The sequence below is a fragment of the Rhinatrema bivittatum genome, chromosome 7 (assembly GCF_901001135.1).
Source record: "Rhinatrema bivittatum chromosome 7, aRhiBiv1.1, whole genome shotgun sequence".
In the NCBI taxonomy this organism is placed as follows: domain Eukaryota; kingdom Metazoa; phylum Chordata; class Amphibia; order Gymnophiona; family Rhinatrematidae; genus Rhinatrema; species Rhinatrema bivittatum.
The window spans coordinates 294816206-294832315 of NC_042621.1; the positions used below are offsets into that span (position 1 = coordinate 294816206).

General features: G+C 50.8%; 1 protein-coding gene across 2 annotated transcripts in view; it reads left to right on the forward strand.

Moving 5' to 3' along the window:
• The first annotated feature begins 728 nt into the window (after window positions 1-728).
• The window catches only part of CASP7 (caspase 7), a 98753-nt gene continuing 83371 nt past the window's right edge, over window positions 729-16110 (forward strand). For both annotated transcript variants that reach the window (XM_029610443.1, XM_029610444.1), the window contains exons 1-2: window positions 729-872; window positions 5415-5536. In XM_029610443.1, coding sequence (XP_029466303.1) covers window positions 5415-5536 — 122 coding nt within the window. In that variant the 5' untranslated portion in view covers window positions 729-872. The remainder of the gene's footprint in view (window positions 873-5414; window positions 5537-16110) is intronic.

A 16110-nucleotide genomic window follows, 5' to 3' on the forward strand; every position in this document is an offset into this window, starting at 1 on the left:
GTTACAAAAAAACTGAACAAACAGATAGGGAGATGGGTTTTAAAGCAAGAGAGGGGGGGGGGGGGGGGTTTTGGGTGAGACAGGAGTGGTCCTGGCAGTGGTCACGGCAGTGTCTTTTCACAGACGAGGGGGTGTGCACCTTTCCGACGTGGTGGGCATGGATTTATTTAACAGTGCTTTGCGGGAAGGATCGGAGCCGCCGATGGGTAAATTAATAGGAGGCCGCAGTGGGGGGGAACTTACGGTGGCGGTAAACCCGAGCCCAGAGTTGTCGAGTGTTATTTATTGTATTGTAAAGGGGCATTCGGGGGGAGGGGGGGGGGGAGTCTCGTGTAGCTTGGGGGCTGCTTGGGGGCTGCCACATGAGATGCCCGATGAGCAAGGGGGGGGGGGGGAGGGGCCGATGGTCAGCCTGGCGTTTCTGACAGCCCCCGTCCCGGTGCTGCTAATCTCTCACGTGACAGAGGCGGGGCCTACAAATATCCTAAGGCACTGGGGGGGTGAAACGGGCTAAAGGTATCCCCCCCCCCCCTCCGACAGGCTGATGGCCGGGGGAGGGGCTCGTTGCTCCGCTGCTTACAGGAAAGGCCGGGCTGCAAGAAGCCCCAAGCATGGCACAGATGCAAAAAAACCCCGTGAAGCGGAGCAGCCCCGTCGGGGTGGGGCCGGGCTCACACAGGCAAAACAGAAACCTGCACAATCGAGTGAAAGAAGAGACGGCGGGAGGGGAGGGCAGGTTCCCAGGTCAGGGCGTGAGCAGGGAGCGGAGTCCCGTCCCTCCCCCTCGCGGACACTTCCTCTTCCTGCCCCGCGTCCCGGGAGCTCAGCAGCAGCAGAAGTGAAAGTGTCTGGCGCCGGGGCTGCGGCACGCGGTAAATCCCCTCCCCCCACCCCGCCTGCGGGACCCCTGGGGGAGGAGGGGGGTGCTCGGGGCCCTTCTGCCCGCCTGGCTTTAGTTGATTTGGAGGGGAGGTACCCGTTGTATGCGGTGCGACACAAAGTGAAAGTTCTGGCGAAAGCCGGGAGTGAGGGGGGGCACTGTCAGGACCTAGCACCGCTTATTTACCGAGAAAGCGATTACACGTTCCTCTAGGCAGGCAGAGGTGAAGCAGAGGCACCGGAGCAGCGTCCGGGCACTAGCAGGACAGGGGTGAGCCCGCCCTCTGGTCTTTACCTGCCCTCCTGTCCTGTCTTTCTCTGTAAAACGCCTCAGAATACCAGCCCTCCTCTTGCCCCTCTTCCTCAGAATACCAGCCCTCCTCTTGCCCCTCTTCCTCTGCGCTTACTCTTTCTCATGCTTAAGTGGCAATGCGTATTTATGCTTTTCTAAAAGTCAAAGGCTGCTCATCATAAACCTTTCATGTGAAAACATGTGTGTACCACTCTTCCAAAAGTCTTTTCCATAAGTTCACTTCTCCATTGTCTGTGCTGTATTCATGCTTTGTGTGTATCAGTGTACGCCTGCATGGGGCTGTGATGAAGATCTGCTCTTCAGCTGTCTGTGCTGTATTCATTCTTTGCATGTATCAGTGTGACACCTGCACGGGGCTCTGATGAAGATCTGCTCTTCAGCTGTCTGTGCTGTATTCATACTTTACATGTATCAGTGTGACGCCTGCACTGGGGTCTGATGTACATCTGCTCTTCAGCTGTCTGTGCTGTATTCATACTTTACACGTATCAGTGTGACACCTGCACTGGGCTCTGATGAAGATCTGCTCTTCAGCTGTCTATGCTATATTCATGCTTTATATGGATCAGTGCAACACTTGCATGGGACACTCACGAAGAACTGCTCTTCAGCTGTCTGTGCTGTATTCATGCTTTACATGTATCATTGTGATGCCTGTATGGGGCTCAGAAGATCAGTTCTTCAGCTGTCTGTGCTGTATTCATACTTTACATGTATCAGTGTGACACCTGCACTGGCTCTGATGAAGATCTGCTCTTCAGCTGTCTGTGCTCTATTCATGCTTTATATGGATCAGTGCAACACTTGCATGGGACACTTACGAAGAACTGCTCTTCAGCTGACTGTGCTGTATTCATGCTTTACATGATTATCAGTTTGATGCCTCTGTGGAGCTCAGAAGGTCTTCAGCTGTCAGTGCTGTATTCATACTTTACATGTATCAGTGTGATGCCTGTATGGGGCTCAGAAGATCTGTTCTTCAGCTGTCATCAGCTGTCAGTGCTGTATTCATACTTTACATGTATCGGTGTGAAGTCTGCATGGGGCTCTGATGAAGATCTGCCCTTCAGCTGTCTGTGCTGCATTCATGCTTTAATGTTTATCAGTTTGATGCCTCTGTGGAGCTCTGATAAGGATCAGCACAGATGCGCCTTAATTTGCTTGACAATTCACCCCAAAACAGGAAGTGGAAATGACTGTATTTACAGTTAGAAAATAAGACAGGACAAGTCATAGGTGCTGGGGAGGGGGCAGTTGGTGTTAAGTATGGGAGTTTGTAATCACATTTACCTCAAAAGTGCATGAATGGCAGGAGGACAGACTGGATGTGCCAATTTGGTTTGTATCTCCTGTCATTTGCTGCGTTACTACAAGCCCTGTCCAGGGCCAAAGTGATTTCTGTTACGACGCCATGGACCCTCTGGCTTTTCCTTCACTTTGCAGCTAGGGTACCACCTCCGTGCCTGTTTCGGGCTTTTTAAAAATCCATTCACCGCCTCCCCAGGAGGCCATTAGCCTTTCTAGGAGGACTCGCTTCCTGGTGTAACTCCAGAGGCAGCCTGCTTTGAGCCTGTCCGTGTCCTTTTCTTCTAGAATTTTCTTTCCACGGAAAAAGGCGCATTAGGTGCACCTTTGAGGTACTCAAATGTCTCTGTTATATATTCCTCTCTCTCTCTCTCCTTTCCTCTGAGTCTCTAGACTACATAAGAACATAAGAAATTGCCATGCTGGGTCAGACCAAGGGTCCATCAAGCCCAGCATCCTGTTTCCAACAGAGGCCAAAACCAGGCCACAAGAACCTGGCAATTACCCAAACACCAGGTTCCTAAGTCTCGTCTCTGGTCCAAGCGCCGCTTGGACCAGCCTTCCCTGGACTGCCTCTGCTGGCGCTTACTGCCCCCGGGACCGCACGCAGGGCTCCGGGCAGAGGCATCGTCTCTCGCCCCTTCTGCCGGTCGCGCCTCTTCCCGCGCAGCCCTCTGGGTCAGGCCCTCGCCTCGCCGTGCCGCTCTGCTTCCTTGGGATCACCTCGCCTTCCGATTCGTTCACGTCGGTGTTTCCCCCCCCCCCCCCTCCCAAACTGCCCCCCCCTCACCTTTCCCTACCCCAAACGCATGACTGCACCTTTTATTATTTTTTTTGTATTGTGAGTCTTGGCCGCCAGCCAGGCGATCGCTCCACGAACCCAAGGCGGCGGCCAACGCCGATCCCCCCCTCTCGCACGTCGTTTCTTGCCGTCACGTCGTTAAGGTCTCCCCCGTTGATCTGCGGGGGTTCGGGTTTGCTGGTGGAGAGTTTTAAGCGCCAGCTGCAGCGTTGGCGGTGCCCTCTTCCCCTGTCCCAGGCTTTGCCTTGCAGTGCTGGAGCTGATGAATGCCGCATCCCGCAGTGGCTTCAGCGCCCTGGCTTTCAGTCTCGCCATCCCTGGGGACCGGTGGTGGTGATGGGAAGGGAGCAGGCGCTGAACACAGCTTGGCTTTCGGCATCAGAGGCCCCCGCTCTGGAGCCTGCAAGCTTTCCTTTCTGTGCTCCCGATTTCCACGTTTCTGCCTTCGCCGGGGGTTACTGAAGGTGATTTTGTAACGGCGAGGGGCAAGCCAAGGGATTTTAAGCTGCCCAGGGATGCTACCTTGGCCCCTTGTAGTTCTGGCAGATATTTGCGGAGGCATCGGCTGAGCTGGAGGCTGCGCGACATCAGCGGTCTCGTGCCTCGCACACGTTGTTCTAGTCCGTGAGTCGGAGAAGCTTGAGGTGAAGCTTTTTTTTCCTTTCATGACCTGTGTGGCCACAGGCTTGAGGGACCTACCAGGTAAGCAAACAGGGATTGCATGGATACGCCAGAGAAGCCCACCTCTCGTTGACTGAACACACACTGCCAGTCGGCCTAGTGCTTAGAGCAGCGGGCTGAGAACCAGGGAAATGACCCTCCTCGTGACCTCAGACAGGCTGCTTTATCTACTGTTACCTCGGGTATCCATGTCGATTGCAAGCTCTTGGGGGGGGCAGGATCTCATTCCACCTGAATATTGACGACGCTACTCGCCCAAAATGATTTTAATTCTTTTTTTTTCTGTATACGAGTATATTTTCAGTAGCTGGGCCTGGCAGCAGAGCTGCGCCCTTAATTTCCAGCACGTGCAGAGCCAGCCCGATCTTTCAGACATTAGATGCAAGCAGCGGTGGGCTTTGGCGATCGCGTCGCTGCGTGACCAAGGAGCTGCACCTGTTGCAGGGCGAGCTGCAAGGTTCCGCGCGTACTTGAGGTGCTGTTCCTGAAATTTCAGCTTCCATGTTTTAAGAGTCCAGAATTCACCTCGACCATGGAGGGCCAGGTTTCCTGCCTGGTGACTCCCGGTTTTTGCAGGCCTACGTCCTGACCCAGCCTTTGATGATAGTTTCCTGCTACCGTCTAGCAAATGCAACATTTCCCGTATTCCGCATCCTTCACAAATCTGCACCGAGTTAATCTTTCCCAGCGTATTTTATTGCACTCTCTGGCGAGGCCACTTCGCTGCTCAACAATTTCTGGAGCAAGTCCCAGGTAAGGTTAAGTTCATAGCTATGAGGAAAACGGCCTGGGACCCTGGCCGTGGAATTCTGTGCCTCAGTATTTTGGAAAACTGACCATCCGTCTGCCTGGCTCTTCAGTGAAAGCTTTAACTGCTGTTGATTTTTATTGCATTGTTTGGGAATGTCCGGCTTTTATTGCTAGTTTCTTTTGTAAACTTCTTCACAGCCTGCTGGGAAAGGCAGTCAATAAAACTCAAAGTAAAATAAATGCAAATATTGTGCTGGCCTCTGCCTACTAGGCTTGAATTTTCAAATCTCCATGTAAAAATGCACAGAAACACATTTATATTTGCTTCTGTGCATTCGTTTATGGATTTTACTGTGCCCCATGGAAAATCTGATGGAAAACTCCTCAGAAACTCAGGGACTGTGAATCAGGCAGACCCCCACGTACTGCAAATTGTTAAGCGCCGTGAACGTGCCACACGCTGACCACAAGTTGGGATAACTCTAGAGGAGCTGGCCCGTTATAATATCCTAGAGACAAAATAAAAATGGAACAAAACAAATCCACATTCTAGCAAAAATGTTACTGCTCAGGCATTTCAGTCTACAGAACCAACCTGCGGAAATTTCTAGATTCGATTTCCAAACGTGCTGAAGGCGACGGGGCTCCTGTCTTAACCCTGGGTTCTGTTTCTGTGTCCTGTAGATGACCGATCCTCAGGGTGTTCCCCAGTTGTCGCCGGAGCGCGAAGAGGAAGGCGAGGACCAACAAGACGACACAGTGGATGCAAAACCCGACCGAAGCAACAGGTTTTCCTTTTTTGCCAGGTAATCGCCTTATTTCACAGCTCTCCAGAGACGTGCGCTTTGCAAGGAAGCTTGTCTCAGGTCAGGTCTTACCGCCTAAAGATGGTCATTCTGCTGACCAGACTGGCATCTCTGCTTCTGTCCACAAGCGGGCGCCCTTTGCACTCCTTAACAAGCCCTCAGTCCCCATGCACACAAATGCAAGCAGCTCCAAGGTGAATTTCACCACTGTCCCCCCCTGCTGCTCACAGCATGCAGTTGTGTTGCTATAGGGATGGGTGATCCAGCAGCCGGACCCAGATGGTCAGCCCTTGCACCTGTAGGTCACCGGGTCTGATCTGGCTCGGGCCAGTAACGGCTGCACATCTTTGCCATCTGAACTCCATTTTGTGTCATGTGACATGTAGGGGGTCGCCACCTCACTCACCCAGGTCAATGCGGAGCGGCTAATCCAGTCCTGGTTAATGGGAAAAGTAATCCTGATTTTCTTATTGAAATCAAAACGCCAACCTCCTACCTGCAATGGGGGCAGAACCAAGACTGGATCAGCTACTTCGGTTGGACCTGGGGGAGGTGGCAGACCTAGCGAAAGAAGCTGATGGTCTCAGTTCACGTCCTGTTCCTTGGGGGTCCATCGTCACAGTAGGCACCGGTTGGCACCTTGTTGACTTCGCTTCCTCTTGCTGCTTCTTTTAACATGAAGGCCTCTAATTGTGTGGCATGATCTGCAGATGTAGACTCTGCATGCTGTTGTTTTTATCTTTTTCATGCTTCCATGTGCAGAAGGTAAGAGAATGGATGAAAAGATGCCGCTCGTAAGCCCTCTGACAGGTTTCCCTTCCCGAGGTTAGAGCTGTGCTGTTCGCTGTTGGCATGCAGATTGTCGCTTGGATGCTTGGTCCTGCGACTCTGCTTAAAGCCTGCTCAGAAATATTAGTAATTCTCCTTCATTGCTGGGAGCTCTTTCTGAAGGAGACTGTGATTTGTCCTTTTATTCAAAAAAAAAAATTCCTCCCTTGCTAGCGATCTACGGGTCCGAGTCTCACTCGGTTTTCCTAGGGAAGATCCTGGATCAACGTTTGTTGGTATCGGATGAGGACTTTCTGGTGGCTTTAGTATAGAGGGTAACCCTTCCTTTCTCTTATTGATGGTCCTAGAGGAAGTTTGGATTAGTGGCGAGGACACAGTTTTGGTTTCCCTGGATTTTTCTGCCACCTTCGATATCGTTGGCCATGTTGTTTCACTCGTTGGTTTAAAACGCCTTGGTACTGGAGGTGGCACTCTTTTATGGTTCCCGTGGTTTTTTGGCTGATAGATCATTGTAGGTGAAGACGGGGGGACACCAGGTCGAGTCGATGGAAGTTGATGTGCACCTCACAGGCCCATTCTTTCACCACTTTATTTAATGTCGCGTGGAGGAGTAGCCATGTGACTAGAAGCCATGTGACTAGAAGCCTGAGAGCCAGGGAAGCCAGGGTTCCAATCCCACTGCTGCCCCTTGTGACTCTGGGCAAGTCACATCACCCTCCATTGCCTCAGATACAAACTTAGATTGTCAGCCCTCTGGGGACAGAGAAACACCTCCGGTACCTGAATGCAATCCGCTCTGAAGCACCGAAAAACAGAAGAAATAAATCAAATATCGCTGGACAGTCCATAGATAAATCGATCAGAGCTGCTGGGTTGAGGTTTCACAGCTGTGCAGATGTGAGTGGGGAGCTGTTGGTGAGGAAAGTCTCTTAGGGGCTGATGTAATAAAACTCACACTAAAGCTGGAGTTAAATTTTACTTAACGTGCGCATTAAAACTAGGGGTCGCTGCAGGATGCAGTTAGCTAATGGCCCACAAATCAAGCAGGAGTTAGAAAAGCGCGCTAATTGAAAAAAAAAAAATGCCAAAATGTGAGTTAACATGAAAAGTCCACACAATGTAGAAAAATGCTTTAAAACAGGAGGCAGGAGGTAAGTGCTTGAAGTTGGAAGGAGTGTGACCAGATTGACCTTGCATGCAAGATTGGCACTGGGCATCCCGACTGGGGCACAGTCTCCCTGGCAAGGTCATTTGGGCAAGACATGCCAAGTGAAAGCAAAGGGTAAGCTCTCCAGGGCGGGTAACTCCAGCTGAACAGTACGCACGTCGGTGCTGTGCATCCCTAAAGGCTGTAATTTCCCATTACAGAGTGCTTAGCCTTTGCTTTCACTTGGCATGGCTGCACAAATGACCTTGCTTGTGAGCTACTGGCCACGTTAGATTTTTTTTTTTCCGCTTTCGTAAGGCTGTTTACTTTTGCTTTTAATGAGTGCTGAGTATTAACAGGCTGGATATTGCAGGTGGGGGTTTCTGATCCAAGATTCCCAGGTGTTGGGCATCCTAGGCACTTCCCTATGTCTAAATCTGACCCTGAGCATTGGGGATTTTTAAGGATCTTGTAGCTATGTATGTCTGGGTTTTGCTAAAGAGGTTAGGGCTGGTCAGCTTGAAGAAGAGAAGGCTGAGGGGGGATATGTTAGAGCAGTGGTTCTCAACCTTTTTCCCATCGTGACACACCGGACAAGCCACGCTCACATGTGTGACACACTGCTCATTACAATTCCCGGCGGAAATAAAAAGTAAAAGTCCAGTAACTATTTTTATTGATTAATTAGACACAAGGAAAAGATACGTATTCTGTCTGAACAGAAATTGCATAAATAGTAAACATCCCACACCAATTTCCAGCACTTAACAATAACCACCTTACCTAAGAAAAGGCAACACTGAAAATATTACACCAGGCCTTAAGACACCAATACACCTCCTATTAGGAAAACAGACCAAGCCAGGCTACTATAGAGCCCTACACAGAAACTACACGCCAGCAGAAAACCTCACCTGAATCACAGGTGCTGACCCTCACCTAACAAAGAATAAAGAGACCAAAATGCATAACTAGAAGCATACAGACAAAAACTGAAATGAAACCGCAACAAGCCAGAGTCTCTGTATGCAGTGCAACAAAGGAAAGTCCTTATAAAATCAATTAATATTAAATCAATAGCAGTAAAAACCATACTAACAAAAAGAACAGATTATTTTGAAACACTGATGAGTGGAATATCCAATAATTAAAAACTCATAAAAAATTTCTAGATACCAATAAAATATTTCAAAATAGCAGACACAAAAACCCAGTAATGAAAAATAAGGATACAAAAATGTTTTTGCTCTGCATACCTGGGAATGTTTGATATCCAGGTGTCCTGAGATTGTTTTGAATTAGCAGGAGGAGGGATGGTTTGCTTGCAACTTTCTCCTCTCTCTCAGTCACATACCAGCGCTCTCTCTCACACTGGCTCTCAATTACACACCTATACACACATGCTCTTAGTCACTCACATATACACATGCTTTTTCTCTCACGTATAAAGGCTCTTAATTACACATTTACACACATGCTATCTTTTCACGCTTACACACACAGGCTATCAATCACACACATACATGCTATCTTTTTCTCTCACACACAGACTCTTCACCTAAACCAGCTCTCAATCACACACAGACACACATGCTCTCTCTTTCTCTCACTTTCACACAGGCTCTCAATCACATACTCACATGCTCCATCACCTAAACCAGCTCTCAATCACACACAGACACACATGCTCTCTCTCTTACTTATACACACAGGCTCTTAATCATACATACACATGATCTCTCTCACACACAAAGGATCTCAATCACACACACATACTCTTTCACACAAACAAGTTTTCAATCACAAACTTACACATACAGGTTTCCAATTGTAAACTTACATTCATGCTCTCTCTCTCTCACAGGCAGGTTCTCAATCACAGACATACTCTCTTTCACATATACAGGCTCTCAGTCATTCACATACATGCTATCTCACTCACACACATACACACACAGGATCTCACACACACATGCTTGCTTGCTCATTCACTCTCTCTCTCCCCGGAACTAGCGGCAGCAGCAGCCTCCTCCCAACCCTAACCTCCTTCATTTTCACTCTCGCGGAGGAGGAGTCCCATTGGCTGCAGAGGTTGACGCTCTTCTTCATTTTCCTTCGAGCCGCGCTGCACATTCTTCAGATCGCGCCTCTCTTCTGTTCTTCGGGCCGAAGCTGACTACACTAGCAAGGTCTCTTCTTCCCACGCATGCACCCGCTGCTCACCACTTCCTCTTCTGGGCTGCGGGGGGGGGGGGGAGTGGGAAAAAGAGACCATGCCGGTGCCGCTGACTCCAGCTGTTCCGCCACATGCTGTCAGCTCGGGCGGAGGAGGACCGGGGAGCAGCTGGGTCAGTGGGGGACTGGGAAGTGTGGCGACACACCCGCGTGTTCTTGGCGATACACTGGTGTGTAGCGACACACCGGTTGAGAACTACTATATTAGAGGTCTATAAAATCATGAGAGGAATAGAATGAGTAAATGTTAATCTGTTATTTACCCTTTCAAAAAATTAAAAAACATGGGGACACTCCATGAAGTTAGTAGGTAACACATTTCAAACAAATTTGAGAGAATTCATTTTCATTCAATGCACAATTAAGCTGGAATTCATTGCCAGAGGATGTGGTAAAAGCAGCTAGCATAGATGGGTTTAAAAAGGTTTGAACAAGTTCCTGGAGGAGAAGTTTATAAAGTGTTACTAAGACTTGAGGAAAGCCACTGCTTATCCTTGGGCATTAGCAGCTTGGGATCTATCTACTGTTTGGGATCCTGTCAGATACTTGTCACCTGAATTGGTCACTATTAGAAACAGACCCTTGGTCTGACCCAATATGGCAATTCTTATGTTCTTATGTTACTGTTATGTGAGTCTGTTGTAGTGGTTTGGATTGCTATTTTTATGTTGTGTACCTGCCTGGAGCTTTTGTAAGGGTAGGTGGTTTATAAATTGAAGAAATAAATGAATAACAATTCTCAGAGACTGCCTCAGGTAGGCTTAGCAATGATGTAAACACAATTAAGACTGAAATGGGTTATATGGTCCTTATCTGCCATAATGTCCTACGTCTGTGTGAACAGGAATACCAGTCATGATCATCCTAACAAGGTGCCCCAATCTTGCACAACAGCGACACCTAGGGGTGGGCTTCAGATTGCACGTTCACCTGCTTCTGAAAAGAGCTGCAGTCTGTGGCCTCTCCACTGGCCATTGTCACTGCAATGCCTGGGTTATAGGGGGGGGGAGGGGGCAGACAACAATGCTTTGTGCTGCTGAGCTGATTATCAGCAGTAATCTTTGATACCTCTCCCATGAAACACGCAGTGCACAGTGTGAACAGCAGAGAGAGTATCAGGGAGTGGCCATAATAGAGGGGTACGCCTTTATAACAGAACAAATCTGAGCAGCATGCACACAAAAGCAAGGAGACAAGGGAATAAGAGCAACAGATCATTTTGTTTTTAATGATGCTAAGAAAGAGGTAATATGCCGAGATCACAGGTAGTCTAGTTACAAAAGGTCTAATTCTGCATTCATGGTTACAAATTGCAAAGGCGCGTTTCTTCTTCTGAAACAGGCACTGGTGGTGCGGACTTCCAGGCCAGAGGGATTAACGCTGTAATCTTCTGTAGTGCCACTAGATGGCGAGGCAGCATTATTCTGCACCTGGTGTCCTGTTAGCCCAGCTACGTGCCCGGACATTAAGCAAGCTCTAGGAGAGGCCTTTTTTGCTTACCACTTTCATACCTTTGTGAAAGATTTTACGCAGCTGTGCCCCCCTCTAGTCAGGCCTGTGCAGAGTGAGTTAAGGATGACGTTGCCTCCCAAGTATACCAGGGAATTGTAGCCGGATTATTGAATACACCGAGGCTCTGGGAACGTACCCGAAATCTCCAGGTCCCCTGGATGACCCGCTGCCTCGGGAGCCTGTTCACGCCTCCGCCTCGGGAGCATAGCGTGGTCCCGGGGGGGGGGAGAGAGGAGGGGGGGCGGGGGAAGGGAGCACAGGAAGTTACCGCCGGTGGTGCCGGGGCTGCCGCCCCTGACGTTTTGGCAGCCGCGGCGCGGGCTTCGCCCTGCTGGATTCCTTCGTTTGCCGTGGGTGGGCAGTCGTGCGTGGCGGAAGTGAAGAGCGACCCGGGGTGGACGGGGGACCCCCCTATTCCCCGCGCCCGCTGCCAAAGTGAAGAGGGTTTCCACCGGCCAGCACCGCGAGTGTCTCTGAAACCTGTGGGCTGGCTGGCACTGCTTGTTTAATGAGATTACCGCGGTCGGTCGGCTGCCCTGGGAGCTACTTTATATTAAACCCTCTTATACAGCGCTCTCAAGTCTAAAGACTAAGCAAAGCTGTGCGTGCACAAATAAAATATACGGATAACACAACCGAATAAAATAACCAGCATCAAACGCAAGTAAAGGTGCTCGCAGTGCTGGCCAGTGGGAATGCTGTTTTTTTTTTGGGGGGGGGGGCGCTTCTCTTTGCTTTGGCGGCCGGTGTGGGATGGCTCGGCCCCAGGGCTACCCCCACTTCCAGATCCATGTGGGCTGGAGAGGACCCGCCACTGTTGCAGGCCCAGGATAAGACGAGGTGAGGGTGGAGGGAAGGGGGTGAATGAGCCTGGAGGGAGGAGGAAGGATGACAGAGGGGAATGAGGGGGGAGAGACTCAAGGAAAGGAAAGGGATCCTTCTACGCTTAGCAAAGTGGTCTAGAATCTGGGAAGACTGGGGGAGGGGGTAAGAGAGCGAGAAACTCTGGCTCGCCCCATTCCCCACCCATCTTGGGATGAGCATAGTTCGGAGAGGAGTGAGGAAGCTGCTGGAGACAGACCGGGGAATTCACGGCTGCAGGACGACTGTGTCTGGTATTGAGTGAGGAACCAGTCTTGCACCGAGTCCCTTTGTGCTTCTTGCAAAGTATTTTCATCCTTTTAATCTCAGATGTGCCTCGGTCACGGGCAGTTTTGCATCCTGATCACCAGCAAGCTCCCCTCCCCCCCCCCCCGGTTTCCCGCAGAACCTAAGCTTCTTGCCGTGGAATCGCAGGAAACTGCCGCCCATCCCCTTCCAGTGCCCGCCGTCATCCTCCTGCGTCCCCCCTCTTGCCCGAGCCATTGCTCTCCTCGCTCACCCTCCTCTGCCCGCCCGGACGCCGCGAGGCTCCGCATTCCCAGGAGAGTTCGGCCTCGTTCGGGAGCCCCCCCTAAGCTCAGATCCTGCTCTGCCGCTGACTCCCCGGCCACTTTTTTTTAAACGAACTGTGATGTGCATTAGCAATTCCTGCTCCACTTCCTCCTCGTCCTTCCCTCTGGAAGCTGTGATTGTAGGTGAAGCATGAGAGGTGGATTCTCCATCCCAGAGGTGGCTGCATGCTGGGATCTAGATCTCTTCCTGCGGACTTTCTTGCTCTCATACCCCCGTCCCTGGCTGTCTCCCACCACCTTCATTCCTCCATGTGGCTCTCATACAACGCCTTCTCTCTCTCTACATTTCCCCCCCTCGCCTGTTGCAGAAGACGTGGCAGGATGGACCTAGGGGAGGAATAAGGTGCCAGGTAGTGGGAGGGAAACAATACTCACCCCCATCTTCCCCACAGCATAAGCTCCTCCTGCTGCTGTTGCCCCCAACCCTTACAACATCTAACCTCCCACCCCCCCCCCATTCATGTCACTGCCCTCAGAAGCTCTTCTCCTGTAATCCTTCACTTAATTACTGCTCCTCCAAGTATCCATGAACTACCCTCACCCTCCTCCCCTCACCACAGATTATTCGGGCCTGTCTTCCCCCCCCCCCCCCCCCCTGCTGTCAGCACATTGAGCTGCTGGGCCTGAGGCTTTGTACACTTCAGCCTTTCCTCTCCAGATAGCAGGTGGGGTGGGAGGTTGGCCGGGACGGGGAGGGCTGGAGCAGGGAGCTCATCCACTCCCGTCCTTCACTGCTGCTGATTGCAGATGGGGGGGGGGGGGGCAAGGGAGGGGGAAGAGGCTGGGTGAGCAGTAGAGCAGAAATAATCAGAGAAAACCCTCTGATCCCTGTTCCAGCCTCTGTCTCGGCAGCCACCGGCAGCACCGTCAGGTCAGGAGGGGGCGCTAGAGCAGAACGGCTCTTCTGCGCTCTGTTCCATTGTGTGCAGGTTTCCTGCTCCAGACCCTCCCTTCTGCTCTGCTGCTCAGTTGCCAGAGGACAAGAGCCACGTTTTGCACATGAAAGAGTCACAGGTTGGCCAACCCTGCACTAGACGTAAGCCTTTTTCAGTGGAAAGGACATGTCTGGAGCAAGAGGTTAGGATGTGAGGCTCCAGTGCAGGTGGATTCAGGTCTAATATTAGGAAATGTTTTTGCGCAGAGACAGGCCAATACAATAAAGTGTGCTCCGATGGAGCGCACTGTTAACCCGCGTTTGGCTGTGCATTTTCGACGTGCTATTTTTACCCCTTATACAATAAGGGGTAATAGCGTGTCGAAAATGCACGGCCAACCCCCCCCCCCAAAACTAATAGCGCCTGCAACATGCAAATGCATGTTGCAGGCGCTATTAGTTATTCCCATACGATTCAGAAAGTAAAATGCGCAGCCAAGCCGCACATTTTACTTTCAGAAATTAATGCCTGCCAAAGGCTGGCGTTAATTTCGGCCGGCATCAGGAAAGTGTACAGAAAAGCAGAAAAAACTGCTTTTCTGTACACCCTTCGACTTAATATCATGGCGATATTAAGTCGGAGGCCCCAAAATTAAAAAAAAAATCAAAAATTTTAAAAAAAAATTTTTAAATCTGCCCGCGGCCCGCAGGTTGGAAGACGGACGCTCAATTTTGCCGGCGTCCATTTTCCGAGCCCGTGGCTGTCAGCGGGTTCGAGAACCGACGCGGGTAAAATTGATCGTCGGCTGTCAAACCCGCTGACAGCCGCCGCTCCTGTCAAAAAGGAGGCGCGGGCCCTCATTTACATAAATGTATTTGCTGGATCGCACGCCCAGGAGAGTGTTTTCTGTATCGGCCCGAGAGTGTGCTGAATGCATGGCGTGGCTCCCAGGGGGGAGGTGGTAGAAACGCAAACAGTAACAACCCTTGCAGGAAGCCTGGGATAAGCACAGAGGTTCCCCAGCTGTGAAGGGGGTGAGTTGGGTTCAGGGCCTTACATGTACCTATGACTCTACACCGTTTTGAGCAAATTGTTTCAATCAGGAACGCAGTCTATACATTTTATTAAATAAAATAAATAAATTGCGAGGCAGACCAGATGGGACTTGGAGTCCCTATCTGCCATCATAGTCTGTTTCTAAGACAAAAAGAACATTTTAGGGCACAAACTGTAAATCAAATCTAACATTAACGTGACTGGTTCATGCCTTTTTACACGAAAACCTGCACTCAATGCACGTTACATAATAACAGTTGTGTGCAATACATAGCAAAAGAATCTATCAAATGTATCATCATAAAATACAATAACCAACAAAAAAATGCAGCATAATAACTCCACACCTAATAATACATCGGAAAGCACACTACCCTAACTAGCCGGGGCCCAAGCCACTCCACTCTCACTAGGCTACAGCTCACCTAAAACCAATAGCCAAACCGCTTCATCCCACCCTCATCCCCAAATAATTTCACACCATCGTCCGAGTCCCTGCCGAGGGCTGAGCTACCTAGAATAGGGCAGTGGCCCCTCCAGAGTCGCACCGTGCTCTGTGGGCCTTCCTAGCTCGGGGTTTCCTTTCACCAGCCCTGCCCCTCTGGGTAACACATTACTTTCATAATCCTACACCGTGTGATTCGGGCAACAAAATCTACATGGAATCTACAGTAACTTAATACTGAAAAAGGCCTTTCCCCTCTGGCTAGATTCAGGGTGGGGGCACTGCTGCCTCTTTAGTGGATCAACCTATCCTAAAATGTAGTACCAAGCTCTCCTGACCATGCAGGTCCCTTCAGCTGTCACAGAGGAAGAGTGGCAGAAGCTCATGTTCACACTGTAGGGCAGTTCTTAGGCTGACCCAGCCTGTAATAGGTCGGGGAAGCTGCTAAGAATCCCCTTTTTTCTTAGGTGCAATTAGTGCAGCTTCTGTGTTGTGGCCCTTCATTTTCGGGGGAGCAAGGGCGGTTGCAGGGCTGCCCCCTGTTTGCTCAGTGGCAGCGGCCCTGCCAGGAATCCTCTGGCAAGGGGGGCACCGGAATGCCAGGAGGCTGTAGTGAGACAGGCCCGGGAGATCCGGGGCACTTGGGGTGCCTGAGCTGCACCTGGGGGGGGGGGGGGGTGTTCAGCTGGTGGCTCTAGGAGGACTGGCAGCCCATAACCGTCCCAAGCCACCCTCAGAATGGAGAACAGGGAAAGGCAATAGCATGGAGAGCTCTTCGGGGCAGGGACTTTTGGCGCCTGAATCCAAGTGCAGATGCAAGCCACCTGGAGTAGTATTTGCAAAGGCAGGAGCCAAATCCCCGCAGAGTATTAATGATGATGATTAGGGGGCTGGCACACGGGCGTTTGTGTTAAGATCCTTCAGCCTGCGGGGAAGAAGGAGCGAAAGCAGGAGCCTCCGGCCACCGCCGCCGCTAGGGATGGGGAAAAAGGAATGCAATCGGCCCTTCGTTTACTTGCAACAAACAAGGGAGGCCGGGGCCTGCCGAGCGCGCTCCCGCA